Genomic DNA, 20,616 nt, shown 5'->3' with positions numbered 1-20,616 from the left:
AAACAAGTCATATTACAAGGTCACGTGAATATATGAGGGTTCTACGCACTTGGGAAAGATTTGCTGCCACTGTTGCATGATGGGATACAGTACACCATGAAGACAGCTCTGCTCACATAATGTATTTGTGAGTATTTGGTGGAAATATCATCTGGATATCTTTTGTGTATGTTTTGCATACTACATATGACATTCTGATCTGGGGCCCAGACAGCATGTGAGTAATACACGATATTGCCAAAAGTATTCGCTCATCTTCCTTGACTCACATATGAGCTTAAGTGACATCCCATTCCTAATCTATATAGGGTTCAATATGACGTTTGTCCACCCTTTGCAGCTAGAACAACTTCAACTCTTCTGGGAAGGCTGTCCACAATGTTTAGGAGTGTGTTTATGGGGATTTTGACAATTCTTCCAGCCCAGCTCCTGAAAAACAACCCCGTACCCTAATCCCCCCTCCACCAAACTTTACACTTGGCACAATGTAGTCAGACAAGTTTTCCTGGCAACTGCCAAACCCAGACTCGTCCATCAGATTAGTCACTCCAGAGAACGCACCTCCACTACTCTAGAGTCCACTGTCGGCGTGCACCACTACATCCGACACTTGAGCATTGCACTTGGAGATGTATGGCCTGGATGCACCTGCTTGACCATGGAAGCCCATTCCATGAAGCTCTCTGCACACTGTTCTTGAGATAATCTGAAGGCCACGTGAAGTTTGGATGTCTGTAGTGATTGACTGCAGAACTTCACCTCTGCTGATCCTGCTCCATCGGTTTACGTCTCCTACCACTATGTGGCTGAGTTGCTGTCGTTCCCAAACACTTCAGTTTTCTGATAATACAGCTGACAGTTGACTGTGGAATATTTAGGAACAAGGAAATTTTACGACTGGATTTGTTGCACAGGTGGCATCCTATCCAAGGCCGGCGCCAGAACATATACAGTGAGGGGGCGTCAGAAAATTTCGGGGGGGCGAACGTAAGTTGTTGAGCGGGGGGGGGGGGGGGGGGGGGGTGGGGGGGGGGGGGGGGTGGTGCGTGTAACGATTGTCGAGCGGCACCATGTAGCGATTGTTGTAAAATAAATGGGTCTTATTTTTTACATTGAGGGGGCGGGACACCTCGCCTGAGGGGGCGACGCCCCCATTCGCCCCCCCGTGGCGCCGGCCCTGATCCTATCACAGTTCCACAGTTCCATACTGGAATTCACTGAGCTCCTGAGAGCGACCCATTTTTTCACAAATGTTTGTAAAAACTGTCTGCATGCCAAGGTGCTTAATTTTATACACCTGTGGCCATGGAAGTGATTGGAACACCTAATTCCAATAATTAGGATGGTTGAGCGAATACTTTTGGCAATGTAGTGTTATAATGTGCTAAACTATCTCAAACACACACACACACACATACACACAGGTACCTCAGACATACTGTGGGGTCATGTGTAATTCTGGCGTCTGATAGGCCGAGGGGCTAATGCGTCTGATAGGCCGAGGGGCTAATGTTTGTAGTGTGATGTGATTGAGCAACAGCTGAGTTGCTAACAGGTGACAAGTTTAACACTTTCTGTGCTCTTTAGGCAAAAATCAAGAGAAAAATTTAATGGGCATGAACTAGCTAGCTGCTAAATTGATGTGTGTGGCTAATGAGAGAAATATGCTATGCTAATGATATAGTGCATCCGTAACACTCATGAATACATGTAATGACAGTTCACTTGTGCACAACATCTCTTTACAACAAACGCTGGCAACGTTTAAAGACCCGAGTTAACAACAGCCTTCTTGACAGACAGAACACTTTTGCCATGTTGTGTTTCTTCTTCTTTTCTTGCGTGATCCTTCTGTCAGTGGGGAATACATTTGAGGTGACACACAAGTCATGTTGCCATACTTATCAACACGGAGAACATCAAAGAATACAGGAGATGTTCCTCACACTTCATAAATCAAGCAATGAGTAAAAAACGTGAACAGGAAAAAACATACAATCCTCCTTATTTTAAAATAAAAACCGTTCTAAACAGGTTGTAATATTCAGTCACTTGTGAATGATCCAAAATCTACATGGAAACTAAGCTATAGAAGATAGGGTATGTTTCTTTAAGAGGGAGGAATGACACTGGACCTAGGGCTGTGTTTCTGGAATGTAAGTGTAAGTTTAAAATAGCTAGATTTGTGTTGATCCCCCAGGAAGGACACCTTTTGCCCCCATACACAGCACAGAAGGTGGTCAGGGATCAGAGGTCACAGGAGTTCACAGTTTGAGAGCTGCAGATGTTTTTTTGGACGTCAAGGTCACCAAGTATTTCCACACAGATACCACGCCATACTCATCTACCACCATAAACACACTCAGAAGCTTCCGCAATGTCATTTTGGCAACGGGAGTGTATAATAGTGTAAAGGTAACAGGCAAAATAATGATTTAATGCCAAACATTTTACTAATTTAATGCCAATAATAGTTGTTATATTATTTTGTCATTCACACACACCCACTTTCATTCCAAACTCTCTCCACTCAAATTGCCTGTGGTCTGTTTGGTACCAGAAAAGGATCTCAGCAGCTCAGAAGAACCCCAATGCTTCATGGAGCGTTCTGCTCCCAGGTCATCTACACGTGTTGCTCCACCGATGACACACTGTAGTGACGAGACATACATTGAGCTTCACATTGACACCCAAGCGAGCCAGGAAGTAGGCCAAAGAGCACAGGCGGGGCTTCTCATAACACAAGCGTTACGAAGACTACAGAACCAGAATACACCTAAAGGGTATTGTCTGTGTTCGCCCTGACCCAGACTGTGCATTGATTTGTGTAGGGATCCTTGCGTCACTGCAGGTCACTGGGTGTTTGTTTATGTATTTCTGTACGTGCCAGAATGTATGTCAGTATGCTCACATTACAGTAACATGTCTGAGCACACGTGTGTAGTGGCCTAGGGAGAAATAAACGACAGCGTGTGTCCTGTTGGGGTTCTCAAAGCTCCTGGTCCTCTCACTGTGGAAGATGATGCACATATTGCTGCCATATTAGTTTCTTCCATCATTACTCTTACAGCTGAGTGGGTGACGGGGTGTGTGTGTGTGTGTGTGTGTTGCTGAAGGAAGGCGGATCAAAGATGTCTATTTTTACACATACACTTCACACACCAACAGCTGTAACATCCCTGTAGTTGGAGCTCCCACAGAACCTGTGTAGCCTCTAATGAAATGCTCTCACCTTCCCAAGTCTCAAGTTCCCAAATCCATTACTCGGAGCTAAATGTAATCGTGACAGCAGCGTTGCTGGTTATGTAATTGTGTCAGTGAAGCACCAGCACCAAAGCACCAATTTGAAGGAGTTGTCTGGAATTACAGAAGCCATCGATGAATTAGTGTCATTTGAGTCTGGGGTCTGGGTAATGCCCCACAGCCCAGATGAGGCCTGGTAGAAAGATATGGGAACATTTAACATCCTGTCTGGATTCCAGTCCGTATGTGGCCTCCCTGACACTATCTCCCACTGGTCATGTGACCCTGTGTTGCTGGCAGGTAATCATGGTGTTTAGGTATACAGGCAGCGCTGGGAAGTGACCCGATGACCCGGAGTACCGCTGACCCATGACGGGGGGACCGGGAGGTACTTAGCTCTCTCCTCTTCTGAGTGCTCTAGGCTGATGTTTTCAGAAAGGTCTAGATATGCAGTCAGGAATTATTGTTCTTTGCATTCTCATTTTACTTCACAATGAGGCTTGGTTGGGTCAGGTGTGTTGGGTCAGGTGTGTAGGGACAGGTGTGTTGGGTCAGGTGTGTTGGGACGGGTGTGTAGGGACAGGTGTGTTGGGTCAGGTGTGTAGGGACAGGTGTGTTGGGTCAGGTGTGTAGGGACAGGTGTGTTGGGTCAGGTGTGTATGAACAGGTGTGTTGGGACAGGTGTGCTGGGTCAGATGTGTAAGGACAGGTGTGCTGGGTCAGATGTGTAGGGACAGGTGTGTTGGGTCAGGTGTGTTGGGACAGGTGTGTAGTGTCCATTAATACTCCAGAACTGGGACAGGAAAACATGCTCCATCAGTTGTCACAACCAGCACTTGTGCTTTTTTGTAGATTAAATGACATGAGGTTCAGAATTAATTGGGCTATATTCTTCACATTTAGGTGTTCCTTCATAAACATGAGAACATGAGAGAACCGTGACGTCCAGCTCCACCACCCTCCACACAGGAGCAGGGCTGTTGCCGACGGCTCCATATCCTGCCTGTAGGTCAGCTGGCCCCTGAAGAATTCCACACGCTCCACTCTATAGCCAAGAATTCACACCCGGCTAAATCTGTAGACCTGGGCTTGAGTGATATATCATGTAGCCATTTTCATCCTTGGTCCTATTCATCGTTTGTCTTCTGCTTGTTTGAAACAATTTACAATTGTTAATGAGATGTTTCCTTCGCCAAAACTCTTCAGAGTTGGTACTGAAGCTGTCTGTGTGGACCAAGCCATAGACATTACTTTCCAGCATAAGCATCAATATAGGACAAATATAGCTCGGATATAGGTCTGGAAAAAGATTAATTTTTCAGTCTCAACAACCAAAAGAAAATGTGTATATCTAGATTTTATGAATTGCATTAAGGAAACCAGCACTAATAAGGGGTTGTCTGATAGTGTTAGTATGAGACCACTAAAACCAGCACTAGTAAGGGGTTTATGTCTGATAGTGTTAGTATGAGACCATTAAAACCAGCACTAGTAAGGGGTTTATGTCTTATAGTGTTAGTATGAGCCCACTAAAACCTGGTGAGATACAGTCACAGGACACAGTCTTGATGTCGCTTGTCCCTCCTGGATGCTGTGTAGACAGCATTAGATCAGTTTTGGCAAAAGATTACACCCATGATCGAAGAGGACATTAACGTAGAGGACAGAGAGGACTTTTGTGTGATGTCATAGTTTTTCTCAGTTGCATGAACACATTTCAAGAGCAGTAACTCTGTTCTAACAAGCCTCAACACATTTCATAAAACCTTACACACATTTTGCAAATCATTATGTATTGTAAGCAAAATGAAACATTGACTTCAAAACCATGAACTTTATCCTCAAAATGAAATATTCACACCAAAATTCACACCAAACATTTTTTTTGCACCTATCATTTGAAAACACACTGAATTATAATACAATGTCAGATATTTGCTGCCTTAAAGACAACTGTTTAGCATTGGTGCACAGAGCTCTGTGCTGCCTCAATCACTACAAACTAAACATGTTTAAATTTAAGTTTACAATTCGATTCAATAGGAAAGGTATTTTCCCTGTATGGCCATAGTCTCCATGTGTACGTGTTGGTAAATAAAGCATCTCGGACCACCCAGTCATGTAATCTTTGCTGACCAAAGTTCAGTCCAAGTTTTCAGTCCAAGTTAAAGGATGTGAGATAGCAGATCCCCTGATCATATTGCAGGAGTGAGTTACAGTGAGCAGTTATTTTGATAGCAGCTCAAAAACATCCCCAGAGCAGTTTTAATGTTACGCTTTGTTTAAAGAATATTATCTACTACATATGTATGTTTCATATGGACTATTTATGTACTAGATTATTATGTACGAATTCTTTGTAGTATGTTTTTGTTTGCTGTTCCATTCACATATCCAAAATGAAACACTTAGAAATCAATGCATATTTTTGCCATATTTCTTGCGTTCTTGGACAGTGAAAATGGTTTTACTATGTTTTGGTTTGTTTGCAGTACACTAGACATGTTCCACATACAAGACTCCAACTATAACTGTATTTTATAACTATAGCCTATAACTGTATTTTATAACTATAGCCTATAACTGTATTTTATAACTATAGCCTATAACTGTATTTTATAACTATAGCCTATAACTGTATTTTATAACTATAGCCTATAACTGTATTTTATAACTTCATCATATAACATTATTTTATAACTATAGCCTATAACTATTTTATAACATTATTTTATAACTATAGCCTATAACTGTATTTTATAACTATAGCCTATAACTGTATTTTATAACTATAGCCTATAACTGTATTTTATAACTTCATCATATAACATTATTTTATAACTATAGCCTATAACTGTATTTTATAACTTCATCATATAACATTATTTTATAACTATAGCCTATAACTATTTTATAACTTCATCATATAACATTATGTTATAACTATAGCCTATAACTGTATTTTATAACTATAGCCTATAACTATTTTATAACTATAGCCTATAACTATTTTATAACTATAGCCTATAACTGTATTTTATAACTTCATCATATAACATTATTTTATAACTATAGCCTATAACTGTATTTTATAACTTCATCATATAACATTATTTTATAACTATAGTGTGACGGGCAGGTGTGAGCAACAAAAAGGAAGCTATCACGCCAAGTCTCAGGGAAAAAGGGTGGTTTAATATAAAGTGTGCAAAACCTAAAACCCGTGCAATAGATCCAAATTAAGGATATAATGACCAGCGGTCAACTGGTACAAAGACAAGACATATATAGGCAAACAAACGACCCTCAGGTGAGACGGATCACGGGCTCCGCCCACCCGAGGGACGCACATGACGTCACCAAACAACAACAACAACAACACAGCCGCTGTGGACAGAGGCGGCCGGTAGGGGGCCGCCTCACCGTGACAGACCCCCCCACCAAGCCGCACTCCCCTCCACTGGGTGTGTGGCACACAACGGCTGCACAACAACACGAAGGGGCAGGAAGGCAAGGACAGGCAGGGACACACCTCCTGCAGTCCACGAGCTGAAACAAAACACATAACATTAGTCAGCTCACCTCCCTGGGCGGGACCCTGGACCGACTGGGCCGTCAACAAGACAAAACCACGCCCCGGTCGGTCACAGGGCCCTCACGCCCTAACCGGCCTTAAGCCACATAGCCCCACAGGTGCGAGGACGGCGAGCCTCGGCTCCTTGTCCGTCCGGGGTGTATGTGTGTGCAGGTTACCTCCCTGGGGCGTGGCTACGTCACCTCCAGGACCCCGTGGAAGGGTCTCCGTCCTGTGCAGGAGCTCTTCAGACCGGAGCCCCATGGTCCCCAAACATCCGGGGGCCCCAGCCCTCTAGGGAGGGGCTCTTTCCGACCGGGCTCCGGTCACCCCACAACATAAGGGGGCTCCTGCCAGCTGGAGACCCCCACAAGGTCCAGGAATGCCACGATTCAACGCCAGGGAGAAGCACCTGCACATAAAACACAAATGCACACACACACCCACACACACCAACACAGAACACAAACGCGCACTACCCTGATCCCCCCTCCAGGGGGGAGGGGTCTCCATCCTAACTCAGGAGAACCCCCCACTTACCTGGTCAGGGCCTCCCTCGGGAGCAACGCCCTCCGTGCCACACCCCATGGCACGGGACCACAGCCGGTCCCCCCCCAAACACACATTCAGGGGGAGGAGCATGCGTGGAATTACATGCAAACATTAGACAACACGTTAGGACACAACACACACGCAAAGACTAGACAAGCAAACAAAAAACGGCGTACACACAAACAGACGGGACCCACAAACGCGCGCTCTACATAAACAGACACAGTGACGCGCCGCTCACGTTCGCAGTCGCTCCCCACATGAAACACAAAACACGGGGAGCGAGGCGACGGTGAGGAGCGGCACCCGCGTCACACACAGAACATGTAACATAACACAACGAGCGCGCATACCGATCGACACGTCCGTTCACGCATACACACATTCACAACAACACGAAGAGTTATCGCCAGGAAGACATTCCTGGTCTTCGCCGTGCCACGGACACAACTCGAAAACACGGCGGAACTCTTCACACACACTGACAACAGACCCGAAGAGCTTTCTCAGGGCAGACTGCCCTGGTCCTCGCCGTGCTACACACACACACACAAAACACAAAAGCACGGCGGAGCTCTTCAAACAAAACACTACGCAGACAAACACTTACCACGAGACATGACCACGAACGAAGGAGAAAGAAAAAGAGACTCGGCGGCTTCCGAAGGGTGGCTGGTCATTCTGTGACGGGCAGGTGTGAGCAACAAAAAGGAAGCGATCACGCCAAGTCTCAGGGAAAAAGGGTGGTTTAATATAAAGTGTGCAAAACCTAAAACCCGTGCAATAGATCCAAATTAAGGATATAATGACCAGCGGTCAACTGGTACAAAGACAAGACATATATAGGCAAACAAACGACCCTCAGGTGAGACGGATCACGGGCTCCGCCCACCCGAGGGACGCACATGACGTCACCAAACAACAACAACACAGCCGCTGTGGACAGAGGCGGCCGGTAGGGGGCCGCCTCACCGTGACATATAGCCTATAACTGTATTTTATAACTATAGCCTATAACTGTATTTTATAACTTCATCATATAACATTATTTTATAACTATAGCCTATAACTGTATTTTATAACTTCATCATATAACATTATTTTATAACTATAGCCTATAACTGTATTTTATAACTTCATCATATAACTTTATTTTATAACTATAGCCTATATCTGTATTTTATAACTTCATCATATAACTTTATTTTATAACTATAGCCTATATCTGTATTTTATAACTATAGCCTATAACTGTATTTTTATGTTTTTATATTTAGTAGTCTTTTAAATATAAAAACCATGTGATTGAAGGACAGGTTTGTGTGTTGCTGGAATGGTTTGCACACAACAGCTTGAGAAGTTTAATAACTTGGTACCAGCAGTGTGGTTATGTCTCTGTTTTAACCTGACAATGAAACCGGATCAGTCTGAACTAGGCTCAGGTTCTACAGAACCAGTCGTCTCGCTCGGGTGAAACCCAGCCGGTCTCAGTCTGAGCGACACGCCCACCCTCAAATCTCAGATGTTGATATATGGAGAACAAAGACCAAGAGGACTAGCAGTACTGGCAGCCAGAACATCCCAGTATGTGATGGACTGTGGTTCTGTAAACAGCTCTGGTGACAGAAGTGGTGACAGAAGGAAAGTGTTTGTCATTCCAGGAAAGTGATAAAACAAAGAAAGTGTAGGCAGGTGCAATAGAAGTGACACACAGACAGATGTCTAGACAGAGGGACATATAGACAGCTATACAGACACAGACAGATTGTTTTGTCCCAGAAGCATACAAGCATACAAAGACCGACACACAGCTGCCTGACAAAACTAATGAGCAAATAGATGCGCATCACAATATAGTGTGAAGTGGTTTAACATTACATACAGTTTAAGAAGAAAGGTTACTTCTGAAAGCACTGCAAAAATTGCAGTAGTTCTGAGTATACTTGGTTACTAAAAATGTCTAGGTTTAATTATCTTATTATCTAGTGTTTTGCCTACATTCACAGTGTTTTCACATGTTAAACATCATTTTAACCATGCTGGTTGTGCTACCATTTTTGTATTATTGAGGCTATTTGGATATAATATATATATATGTATATATAAAATATATGTTCAAGAAGAATATAAAACTAAAAGTTTAAGCCACATTTTCCTCTTCACTGATGAGCTAAACATCACAGAGTTTAGAGTGCTGTGTGAACCCAGTCACCTTTAGTGCGTGTGTGTGTGTGTGAATCTGCATGAGTCTTGTAGGTTCTTCAGGTTTTGCAGCAGTTTTGTCTTTACTGTCATCTTTTTGCAACCCTGGTGTTAAATGGGGAAAACAGCTGACATAATTTATGATGCTGAATGAGAAAGAATTTGCATAGTTGGACTAAAACTGAGGTTGGTCAGAACAAGATTATAATGGGACAGTTTGTTTATGCTACTACCATTTACATTATATTACACAAGAACAAACACCAGCAAATCTGATCATCTCTCAAATATGACTCAAATAAGTCACAGCAGCTCTTCTACTCTGATATGTGGAATCCTGGGAGCCTTGTTGAGCTATTACACTAGTGAGCAGCGTGTGTGTAGTGAGTGAGGAGAACGCTCAGGGAGGGGTGTGTATCAGCTCAGTAATGTCTACCTGTCCTGAGGTGTATGTGAGATTAAAATAGCCAAGTATCCAGACACCAGATTGTGTGTTCTGTAAAGAAAATCTAATTTGCCCCCAATAATAAGTGAGGAAGTGTGCAGGACCACACACACACACACACACACACACACACACACACACACACACACACACACACACACACACACACACTGTGCCTGGGGGCGGGGAGGATCAAAGCCTTCTTTGTGTGTTTTACACCCCCAGACAACTGCGGTAGAGCATTTGCAGCCCTTGTAGACAAAGACACAGGCGTAGACACAGGCACAGATACAGACACGGCTACAGGCACAGACACAGGCACGGCTACAGGCACAGACACAGGCACAGCTACAGGCACAGACACATGCACAGCTACAGACACAGGCACAGATACAGACACAGGCACCGGTACAGACACAGGCACAAATACAGATACAGGCACAGACACAGACAGGCACAGCTACAGACACAGGCACAGATACAGACACAGACACAGCCAGGCTCCAACGGTGCAGTATTTCATATATTGCAAAAAACTACTGCACACTGAATGACCACCAATTAGAGACACCAGAACTACAGGTGGAGATGTGTGGAAATGAGCTATAGCTAACCCTAGCTAACCCTAGGTATACCTGGCATTGGACTACAGGTTTAAATCAGGTGAGCAGGTTTTTCGTGGGTTAGTGTCCATATTTGAATGAGCAAACCAAGCGATCTGGGTGACTTTGATGAGCTGGGACCAGTACTGCCGACCTTTATCTCATCGTGTTGACAGGATTCAGGAACGAAGTAACTGAGGAAAAGCATCCAGTGAAACGGGATTCTGTTGATGTGAACAACTTATCAAGGAAAAGAGAAGGTGTCAAGAATCATTCAAGAATCATTCAAGAATCGTTCAAGAATCGTCCAGAAAAGCAGGTGATGCAGAGTCAAGCAGATTTGAGTGAAATACACCACAATTGGCCCAACTAGTCCGAACACGTCAGACCACGTCAGCATACAAGCAGCTCAACTGACACTACTGTCTAAATAGAACAGAAAGATAAGATTACAGTGTGCAAAAGTGCAGAAAAATCACTGAGCAGTGACAAACATCCCCTGGTCAGATGAATCGCCTGGTCAGATTAATCTGGTTGTATAGTGATGGATTGGTTCCAGGACCATGATAGTGAGTTCTCCTTGATTCCCTGGCCGTCCCAGTCCCAATACCTTAATCCTGTAGAACATCTATGGGACGAGGTGAAATGAGCTGCATGTCAGTACCTCCATCTAATTTACGTCAACAGAGAGAAGCTACCCTGTGTGTATGGGCCAAGATTCCTTCAGGATGATTTCAGCATCAAGTGGAATCTTATCCCAAGGTGCTGAAATAAACCGACTGCTGCACCTCTGAGGGCCAGAGATGTCCAGAGATGTCCAGAGCTACCAGATGCATGTCAGCCATAGAGTGTGGAGTCATTGGGCTTTGACGTCGTGCTGTGACACAGTAGCTTCTTCATTCTGGGCTGTTCTGGTTTGGTCTGTAATTCATGAGCACAAAAATGGATCTGGAGTCTGGAGAACCACTAGTGTCAACAGAACGTGCAGGACAGAGAGACAGAGACAGGACAGAGACAGGACAGAGATGGAGATGGAGAGAGGAAAGAGACAGGACAGAGATGGAGACAGGACAGAGACAGGACAGAGATGGAGACAGGACAGAGATGGAGATGGAGAGAGGAAAGAGACAGGACAGAGATGGAGACAGGACAGAGATGGAGAGAGGACAGAGACAGGACAGAGATGGAGAGAGACACGCAAGCTAGAACGAGAGAGAATGACAGATAATAAGTTGTTAGAAAAGCCTGAAGCCTACACTCGTGTTATGACAACCACTAATATAAGCAAATATGAAGACAACCCTGATACTTTTAACTCATTAGCCATCTGCAGTGGTCACTGCGTTCACTGAAAGGTGGAGTAGAAACCAGTATAAGCAATGCCTCTGTTCAAATTCACTCCACCCACCAAAACAATGTCCTTCAGAGACACTCTGGACTTCCCCATGGGAGACTGTCCTACTGGTCTTAAATTCACGGTGTCTGTCTTCACAACATCACATGTGCACACCACATGCACTAAGATATCATCTTTCTTGATCGAATCACAACAGTATCACAGCCCATCAAGAAAGGTTAACGTGTTTATCTCAACCCAGCTAGCATTACTTTTAGAACTGGAATATATTTTGAATACGAATATTTTAATGTCATTGCACGTCATTTGACCATTTTACATAATTTATGGTATAGAATTTTGGGTTCACTAGATATTTTATATATATTTATTTAACTTTATTGGAAAACATTTGTTTATGCAATAAAAACCATTTACTTGAACAAGAAAATCATCGTTGTCATATTTTGAAGGCAGTGGCCCTGAAATCTTAATGCATCATGTTACCTTAATTTTATATAGAGCACTGGGACATTTTCTATTACAAACAAAGTTTTTTTTTTTATGACACTGAGTGAATATATTATGGAATTGATTGTTTCTATTAGATAATATTAAAACAATCTTGTGAAATAGTCTCATTCACTATTGCATCATCTGACCCAGAAACTACAGTGATTGTTTCCTTTAGTGTTCTGTTTGCTTTCTGCTGTTTTCTGACTCACGTCCAAGGTAAAGAGCGTAACCACACGGGGGGGCAGACCTGGACTGTGTGTTTGCACATATTGCATCATACCGTTTGCTCTATTTTGGAGTTTTTCAGAATTAAAGAGGAATTTGGCCATCCAGAGTTTTTGCACGTCAAACCATATAATTTCATTAAGGAATTGACTGCAGTGTATTATCATTCTGCATAGTGACCTTCTATTTCCGGAAGGGTCACATGGTACCCTGTCAGTCCTGTGTGGGCATGTGTGTACACATGCCTACTTGTAAGGTTATCTGAGTGGAGTGTGTGTCACTCTCGGTCAGTCTTCAACGTTGATGTATTCTGTATGGTAAAAACCACAATAGTGAACTGTGCTTTAACAGTAACCCGCACGCGACACTTCTGAACAATGCTGAATGACTTTGTGTGTGCTGGATGGAATTAAATGTGACATCTGCTGAAACATGGGCGTGGTGTGATGTTAAATGCCACTGCTGTGGTTGTTATGAGTAGGGGTTTGGTTAGCAGAACTTTGAAGAAAATGAGGTGATGCTTGATAGTTTATTTGGTTGTGTGTGTGTGTGTGTGCGTGTATATGTGTGTGTGTGTAAACTGGAACATGTCATTCCTTGTGTCTTTGACAACCAGTTCCTGAGGCAATGCTACTTCTTCCAGCTTCAAACAGGAACTAACCAGCTTCATGGGTTTAAGACGTGTGAATATGAGAGAAGTGTGTGGGGGATTATGAGAGGTGTGTGGGGGGAGTATGAGAGGTGTGTGAGGGAGTATGAGGTGTGTGGGGGGAGTATGAGAGGTGTGTGAGGGATGGAGATGTGTGTGGGGGGAGTATGAGAGGTGTGTGAGGGATTGAGAGGTGTGTGGGGGGAGTATGAGAGAGGTGTGTGGGGGAGTATGAGAGGTGTGAGGGATTGAGAGGTGTGTGGGGGGAGTATGAGAGGTGTGTGAGGGATGGAGAGGTGTGTGAGGGATTGAGAGGTGTGTGGGAGAGTATGAGAGGTGTGTGGGGGGAGTATGAGAGGTGTGAGGGATTGAGAGGTGTGTGGGGGGAGTATGAGAGAGGTGTGTGGGGAGTATGAGAGGTGTGTGAGGGATTGAGAGGTGTGTGGGAGAGTATGAGAGGTGTGTGGGGGGAGTATGAGAGGTGTGTGGGGGGAGTATGAGAGGTGTGTGAGGGATGGAGAGGTGTGTGAGGGATTGAGAGGTGTGTGGGAGAGTATGAGAGAGAAATTGAGAGAAGCTGAATTGTGTTCATCACACCCCGTGGCAAGAAAGAGGTTTTAACATGTGGGATAATAATTTGTTAAATATATAACACAAACATTGTTTAAAGAAATTAGAATTTATTTAAACCACAAATACATTTGGACAGGCAACCATCCAAACATTAGACCACATGAGTGCACCACTCCTAACAATCCCCTCACACAACACATTCCTTCACACAACACAATCTTCACAAATCCACACAGGTGTTCACATGGTCACGACAATCAAGACACTTGTGCACTGAAAGAAAACATCTAAACAGCGTATACATTCATCTTTATTTGGTGCAATAACGTGACTGATTCACAGATCAACGCTTATAGCTTCAATCTGAAAAAAAAAACGTTTCCCGTGGTGCTGAAATAATTAGTAACTTTTGATCAATAAGGTTCATCAGTATTACTGCTTCCTTTCTGTGATCATTAGAACTCGCTTCATCACCAATTAGTTTAACCCTTCAATATGAAGGAGAAGCTTCTCAGCAACCAGACGTTCGACACGCCACACTTCACTTTCATTAAGGAGATATGGCCAGAAATGGCCATTTCTGCCCATTTAAAAGAACATGCTTGGATTTCCTTTCTGATTTGCAGTGCAATATTAGCAGCGTTGACTTTTCTAAAGATCATTACAGCAGTTCAGAGCTCACTAAAATAGTTTAAACATCTGACACATCGCCAAAATGCTACAAAAAGGGGCAAAGCAGGTCATTTGGATTGAGCTGTAATACATTATGTGAGGTTAAAAGGTTTTTTTAAAATAGCCATTTGCAATTAGCCAAATAGATTAGTTAGTTTTATAATAAAACATGCTTGAACATGTTCCCCTTCAGAGAAACATGGTAAAAGTCTTTATTTCAAACATTAAATTTTCTTCCATCTTTACCCTTTATTAAATAATAATCAAGTGTTTCTATAGCTTATATCTAGGAAAGCAGCTCACACTTCTAAAAGCTTTATGGGAAGTATTAGTATTTTAGAAAATAGAGCCACATTGTCCCATATTGTTATTAAAACTCATCTGATCTTTGACAGTCCCAGGCTACCAGGAGGGGGCGCTAGTTTTAATGCACCCCCAGCTCTGCCACTTGGGGACGAATCCCTTACAGGTGCGTGGGTTTCCGAAGCGGTGCAGCGTGAGATCTCCTTTAGTCTTCTGGAGCTCTTGCGTCTTCTTCTGCTCCGCTTGACAATCCCGTTTGTCATTCTGCGTCAGGGTGGCCGTGACCAGTCCGTAATTTCTGCCGTCGTTGTTGTCCCAGTACGTCTGCCCCCCCGTGGTGTAGCTGACGCAAAACTCCACCTTGTTCTGAGGCACCATCTCCACGGGCAGCTCCACGGTGAAGGAGAACGTGTCCGTGTCCCGGCAGCCGTAGACGTTGTTCATGTACGTGCACGCCACGTCCCGGTGGCTCTCCCACGAGTCGAAGGTGACCCGCACGTGGACGGACTTCTCGAAGGCCAGGTTCCGCACGGCGACCGTGCCCGTCAGGGTCCTCTCCTGCAGCGAGCAGCTCTCCAGGCACACGTGGTTCTCCGTCAGGCGCCTGCGGAAGTCCAGGTAGTCCGCGGCGGGCTGGGAGAAGTCCAGGACCCGGCTCTGGGGGGCGCTGACGCACAGGCCGGCCACGGCCTCCTCCAGGTCCCTCGCGTCGAACTGCAGCGAGGACGCCGGCCTGCTGTGTCTGCTGTCGGACGGCGAGAAGACGTGCACGGCGGTGAGCGACATGCCTCTGGAGTCGGCGAACACCACCTTCTTCTTGGTCTTGCTTCTGGGGGGCTGCCAGTCCAGGCGGGGCGGGTCCGGGGGGGCCCTGGCGCTCAGGCAGGGACGGAGGGGCTGGCGGTACCTGTGGCTGGCGAGTTTCTTGGCCCTGCACTCTTCATAGGTGCTGAGGAAACTCCTCAGGGGCGGCGAGTGGGCGATGTACAACTGAACCGCCACGTCTACGGGCATGGCTGGACCCGGCATGGGCCGCTCGAAGAGGTGCAGGACGCTACACACACACACACACACACACACACACACACACACACACGAGCGGGATTAGCACATATTTCATTACTTTCATTACTTCTCGAGTACAATTAGAGTACAATCATTAACCTACATCCTGTATGTTTAGCTGTTTTGGAAGGCGTTGAACTGTAGGAACTTGCGCACAAAACTTACGAAAACGTTACGAGAATAGCAGAACTAAAAACGTACGTAGTGCACAAACGTGCCCTTACAGCTGGAATAATCTGAATCTTTCAGTGCACGAAGACTGAAACCGCTTGCAAGTTAATGTTTATATCCATATTTTCATGTCATTACTTTTGATAATTCCACACATTAAACGTGAAGTTGAGAAACTACGCTACACAATCCCAGGTCGTCTAACTGCCCAACGTGTGCGTAGCGGACACTTCACGTGGCTTCTCACGTAACCTAGTGCACTTTGGCAAACTTTCTTACCTTGTAGAAATCATTGGAAATCCTTAAACACGAGGAATGAATCGGAACTGTGGGAGTTGAACAATTTGAGGGAACCTTTGGTAAAAGCGACGTTGTATATAAAGGATTTCCCGCAGCGGCGACACACCCCTCCACGCGACCGGCGCTGTGCTGCCCGCGGCCGCCGCAATTTCAACAGCCCCTTCTAGCTCATTTGCATATTTTACAAATCCTACCATTGACGGCCAATAACAGAGGCACAAAATCTTTTTTCGGCCAATCATAGGACACCCTTATCTGGCCAATCCACAGGAGAATTCATCAACGTCCCGGCCTCTGTCGCGATAAGGCAGCGCACAGATTTCTTCAAAGTCGTTGTGGACCCCTGCCGGTTCAAACGGTATCACACTTGAATTTAGAGATGTGCAATCCTCTCAATGTAAAACGGGGATTGAAAAGCCAAATTTATAAAAGGAATACCGGATGTCACTCGTTTAACTTATTCACTCATTTAACACAAAAGATGGGAACCCCTCCCGCTTAAAATACCTCCAGAATGGTCTTTCCTATTCACATGTTGATGTTTACTTTGTCCATCTGGTCCAAAGTGCATTTAATAGCTTTAGTTTGACCTCATTCTGGTCATGATCTAACAGCCTGACAGAGAAGTGAAACCTGCCTGGGTTTATATCTCATATCACGACACAGTCACACTCACTTATGGACTAGAGATGTGGACATAGTTCATTTTTTATCTCTTTCAGTCATTCTCTCTCTCTCTCTCTCTCTCTCTCTCTCTCTCTCTCTCTCACACACACACACACACACACACACACACACACACACACACATATACACACTATTGCTGTTGATGTCATCAGGTGACACACTGACCACCTGATTAACTTATTGAGCTTGAGGTGAATGTTTCCTAAACAATCGAGTGCAACTTCAAACCCTTTCAAGCAGTTAACACTATGTGAGAAAGTGACACCTTATTGGTTGATGATAAGGACTGTTTGTCATGATGAAAAGGCTTTCATGCTTTTCATTAAAAAGAAAAAAATATACATATTTGATTAATTTATAGCCACTTTTATTTCAAACTAAAAATCATTTTGGGAAATTTGGTCTGCTTGATGTATTATATAAACAAATGTGCGCCTCTTTTAACGTTCCTCCATACATGGTAAAAACCTATTACACCATCTCATTGTCCATATGCCGTAGAAACAAAGCAAAACCAAACTAAAAATGAAAGTAATTCATGTTGATAAGATGCTTGCCTACCTCAGTTTGATCAAAGCAGTGTTTATGTTATCCGGGTATGGTGTCAGACATATTTTCTGACATATCTAATATTTTCACAGTTGCCATTATAGTTACCAGAGAAGATATTCTTTAAAAAAATGTGTCCGTGGGGGGAGGGGGAGTGTATTCCTTAAAAAGTTCTTATCATATTTTGTTACAAGGAAATAATTATTCTAACAACTGCAACTTGCTGTAGTGCTGGTGGTTAGTGTAAATGTTTAGACCACACAAAGAGCATTTGTTTAGATTGGTTTGTGTGTGCAGACCTGTTTGTGGATACAGATAGACCTTTTATTGTTTATTCTTTAATTAATGAGCCCTAATCTAATATTTTCATGTCAAAATCCATAATTTTCCTGTGCAATCATGTGGAATCATCTGTCAAGTCATATAAATTATACAGTATGTGACTAGTATGTGGTGTAAACCAGGCCGACCAGCATTACAGTAAATGTTCAACAGAGCACAGGAGTGGGACAGGTACTCTGATCTTATGACTCACCGATCCCTTTACCCTGGTCATAAACATCTGCCCACAGAACTATATGAAGCATCTACTGAATTGAACTCAAGTCAGTTCAGTAGAATTCAGCACTGAACTGAACTCAGGTCAGCTGTGGGCATCGTGCATGTCCTCTGCAGGCCACCTGCAGGAGCACACACTGTATCTCCACCCCTTTACGTGGCTTTGTTCTACTACGTACTTGGCACCTGCTTTGATGCCTTCAACACCAACACAATGCTCCATGGTCTCCGGCTGGTGTCTATGGAGCGCGTTCAGGTCTGATGAACACCGCTGCCGGCTTTGATGGTCCAGGCGGCTCAGTCTTTGGTACTGCAGATGGTGTCAGCGATAGCTTTCAGCACCTGGTCACACCGCCAGCACTCACGACCTTCACCCAGTGCCCTGGGACAACAGCTCGGATGTTCTCCAATGTTGACATGCCACATGTAGCTTTTCCCTAGCCGGTGAGGTCTGATGGAATTGGAGGAACGTCGCAGATGGATTGTATGAAAAAAGCTTTATTTGGAAAGGCTCGGCCTGCCACAATGTGTTCTGTGAGATGTTCCTCAACCAGCACCTGTTCACATCTCCTCCATACTACCTGCTGATTCATATTTACCCTCTGGGTGAGATGCAGTTCCTCCACCTTGGCTCTCCACTCCTCTTGGACCAAGTGGTGCCTGTCCTCCACCTCAACTTTAATGTGTTGATGGAAAGCTGCCAAGCTGTGCTCATCTTGATCTCACAGTTCCCACCAGAGCTCCTCATCCACGGACTTCACCTGGTCCACGGGATCCTGTGCCTTTTGTTTTCTCCCCTTTCGTACCTCAGTGCAGGCCTGGGGACCCTTTGAGTCACGTGACTCCCTGTTCTGCAGTTCCTCGCTTGCAGAGGTGACCATGAGCTCCTTAATTTTCCCAGAACTTGAGGCTTTTCCTGTACAAAGTGGTGCTGTTCTGGCTGTCCGAGGGTCTCAGCTACCTGTGCAGCTACCTAACTTCTCCTCTCAAAACCCACCACCACTCACAGAGGAGATTCATAGATCATGATAATGAAGAATATCTTTCCCTTAACGCTGAGTAATGACATCATCTTGAACTGCTCAGTCTTGAGTTCTCCTTCTTAGGAATCCTCAGTCACTCACACAATCTCTCACTCACTTATTCACTCACTACCTCACTCCCTCACTAACTCCCTCGTTCACTCACTCCCTCACTCACTCCCTCATTCACTCCCATTCGCTCACTCACTCACCCACTCACTCTCTCACTCACTCCCTCACTCACTCACTCATTCACTCCCTCACTCACTCACTCACTCCCTCCCTCATTCACTCCCTCACTCATTCACTCACTTACTCCCTCCCTCCCTCACTTACTCCCTCACTCACTCCCTCATTCCCTCCCTCACTCACTCCCTCCCTCATTCACTCACTCACTCACTCACTCACTCACTCACTCACTCACTCACTCATTCACTACCTCACTCACTCACTACCTCCATCACTCATTCACTCCCTCACTTACTCACTCACTCACTCACTCACTCACTCACTCACTTCCTCACTCCCTCACTCATTCACTCACTCACTCAGGGTACGTAGAGGTACATCTTCTTCTCAAGACGTTGGACTTGATCAGTGGGGCCATTACTGTAGTGATCCTACATCCTAAATCGTATCTAGATGCTTTAGGCGATGGCGTCATGTTATTTTTAATAGTGGCGTTGAGGAAAATAAATACCCTACATGCAGTTTAGTTGTTTAGGAAAAGCTAAAATATCAACTAAAATATCAACTAAAATATCAGCTAGAATGTTATTGCCCAAAAAATCACGATTAAGGCTTTTAAATACTTTTTAATGGTCTTCATTTTTCCAAAAGTGATTTATCAACTTTTAATACTTTTAATACTTGGACGAAATTTTGATTTCATAGGTGGGGGGGACAGATGGCTTGAGAACTGGGGCCCGGGGTTTATCAAATTCGACTTTTGAAAAAGTGCAGGGGACATGTCCCCCCCGTCCCCCCTCCCCCAATTACATCCGTGCCCGCAGACACACTTACTGTATAAGAATAAAACTATGATAGCGATATCTGAAACACGTAAGTCAACTTAAGACACTTTTGCTTTCTGTGATTTAAAGACTTGACCAACTTTATTTGGTTTAGAAGTGGTTTGTAGGTCGAATTATTTTATGTTCTTTCTATTTTTGTTTATTTTATATCTTGGTTGCCTAATTATCATGCTGCTATAACAAAGTCACCTTGTCAGCAATGCTAGTGAAATGCCAATGACCCTTGCAAATATATATAAATATATCTAGCTTCGGGATCATTAAGGCTAAACTGAGGTTAATGGTTGTTGTAACTATGCTACTTCTCGACACCGTCTTGATGTTGATTCTAAATCCAT

The 20,616-nt window shown here is 44.3% G+C and overlaps 1 protein-coding gene across 1 annotated transcript; it reads right to left on the bottom strand.

Moving 5' to 3' along the window:
* Positions 1–14,004: 14,004 nt before the first annotated feature.
* Positions 14,005–16,576, bottom strand: ppp1r3ca (protein phosphatase 1, regulatory subunit 3Ca). The gene is made up of 2 exons (XM_076978819.1): positions 16,408–16,576; positions 14,005–15,946 (listed from the first exon to the last, which is right to left on the bottom strand). The coding sequence occupies exons 1-2, from the start codon at positions 16,419–16,421 to the stop codon at positions 14,992–14,994; spliced, it is 969 nt and encodes a 322-aa protein (XP_076834934.1). The 5' UTR covers positions 16,422–16,576; the 3' UTR covers positions 14,005–14,991.
* Between the last annotated feature and the right edge of the window lie 4,040 nt (positions 16,577–20,616).

This window comes from Brachyhypopomus gauderio, chromosome 17 (genome assembly GCF_052324685.1).
Source record: "Brachyhypopomus gauderio isolate BG-103 chromosome 17, BGAUD_0.2, whole genome shotgun sequence".
Classification (NCBI taxonomy): domain Eukaryota; kingdom Metazoa; phylum Chordata; class Actinopteri; order Gymnotiformes; family Hypopomidae; genus Brachyhypopomus; species Brachyhypopomus gauderio.
Note: the sequence above shows the minus strand (reverse complement) of the source record. Positions and strands in the feature narration are given on the sequence as shown.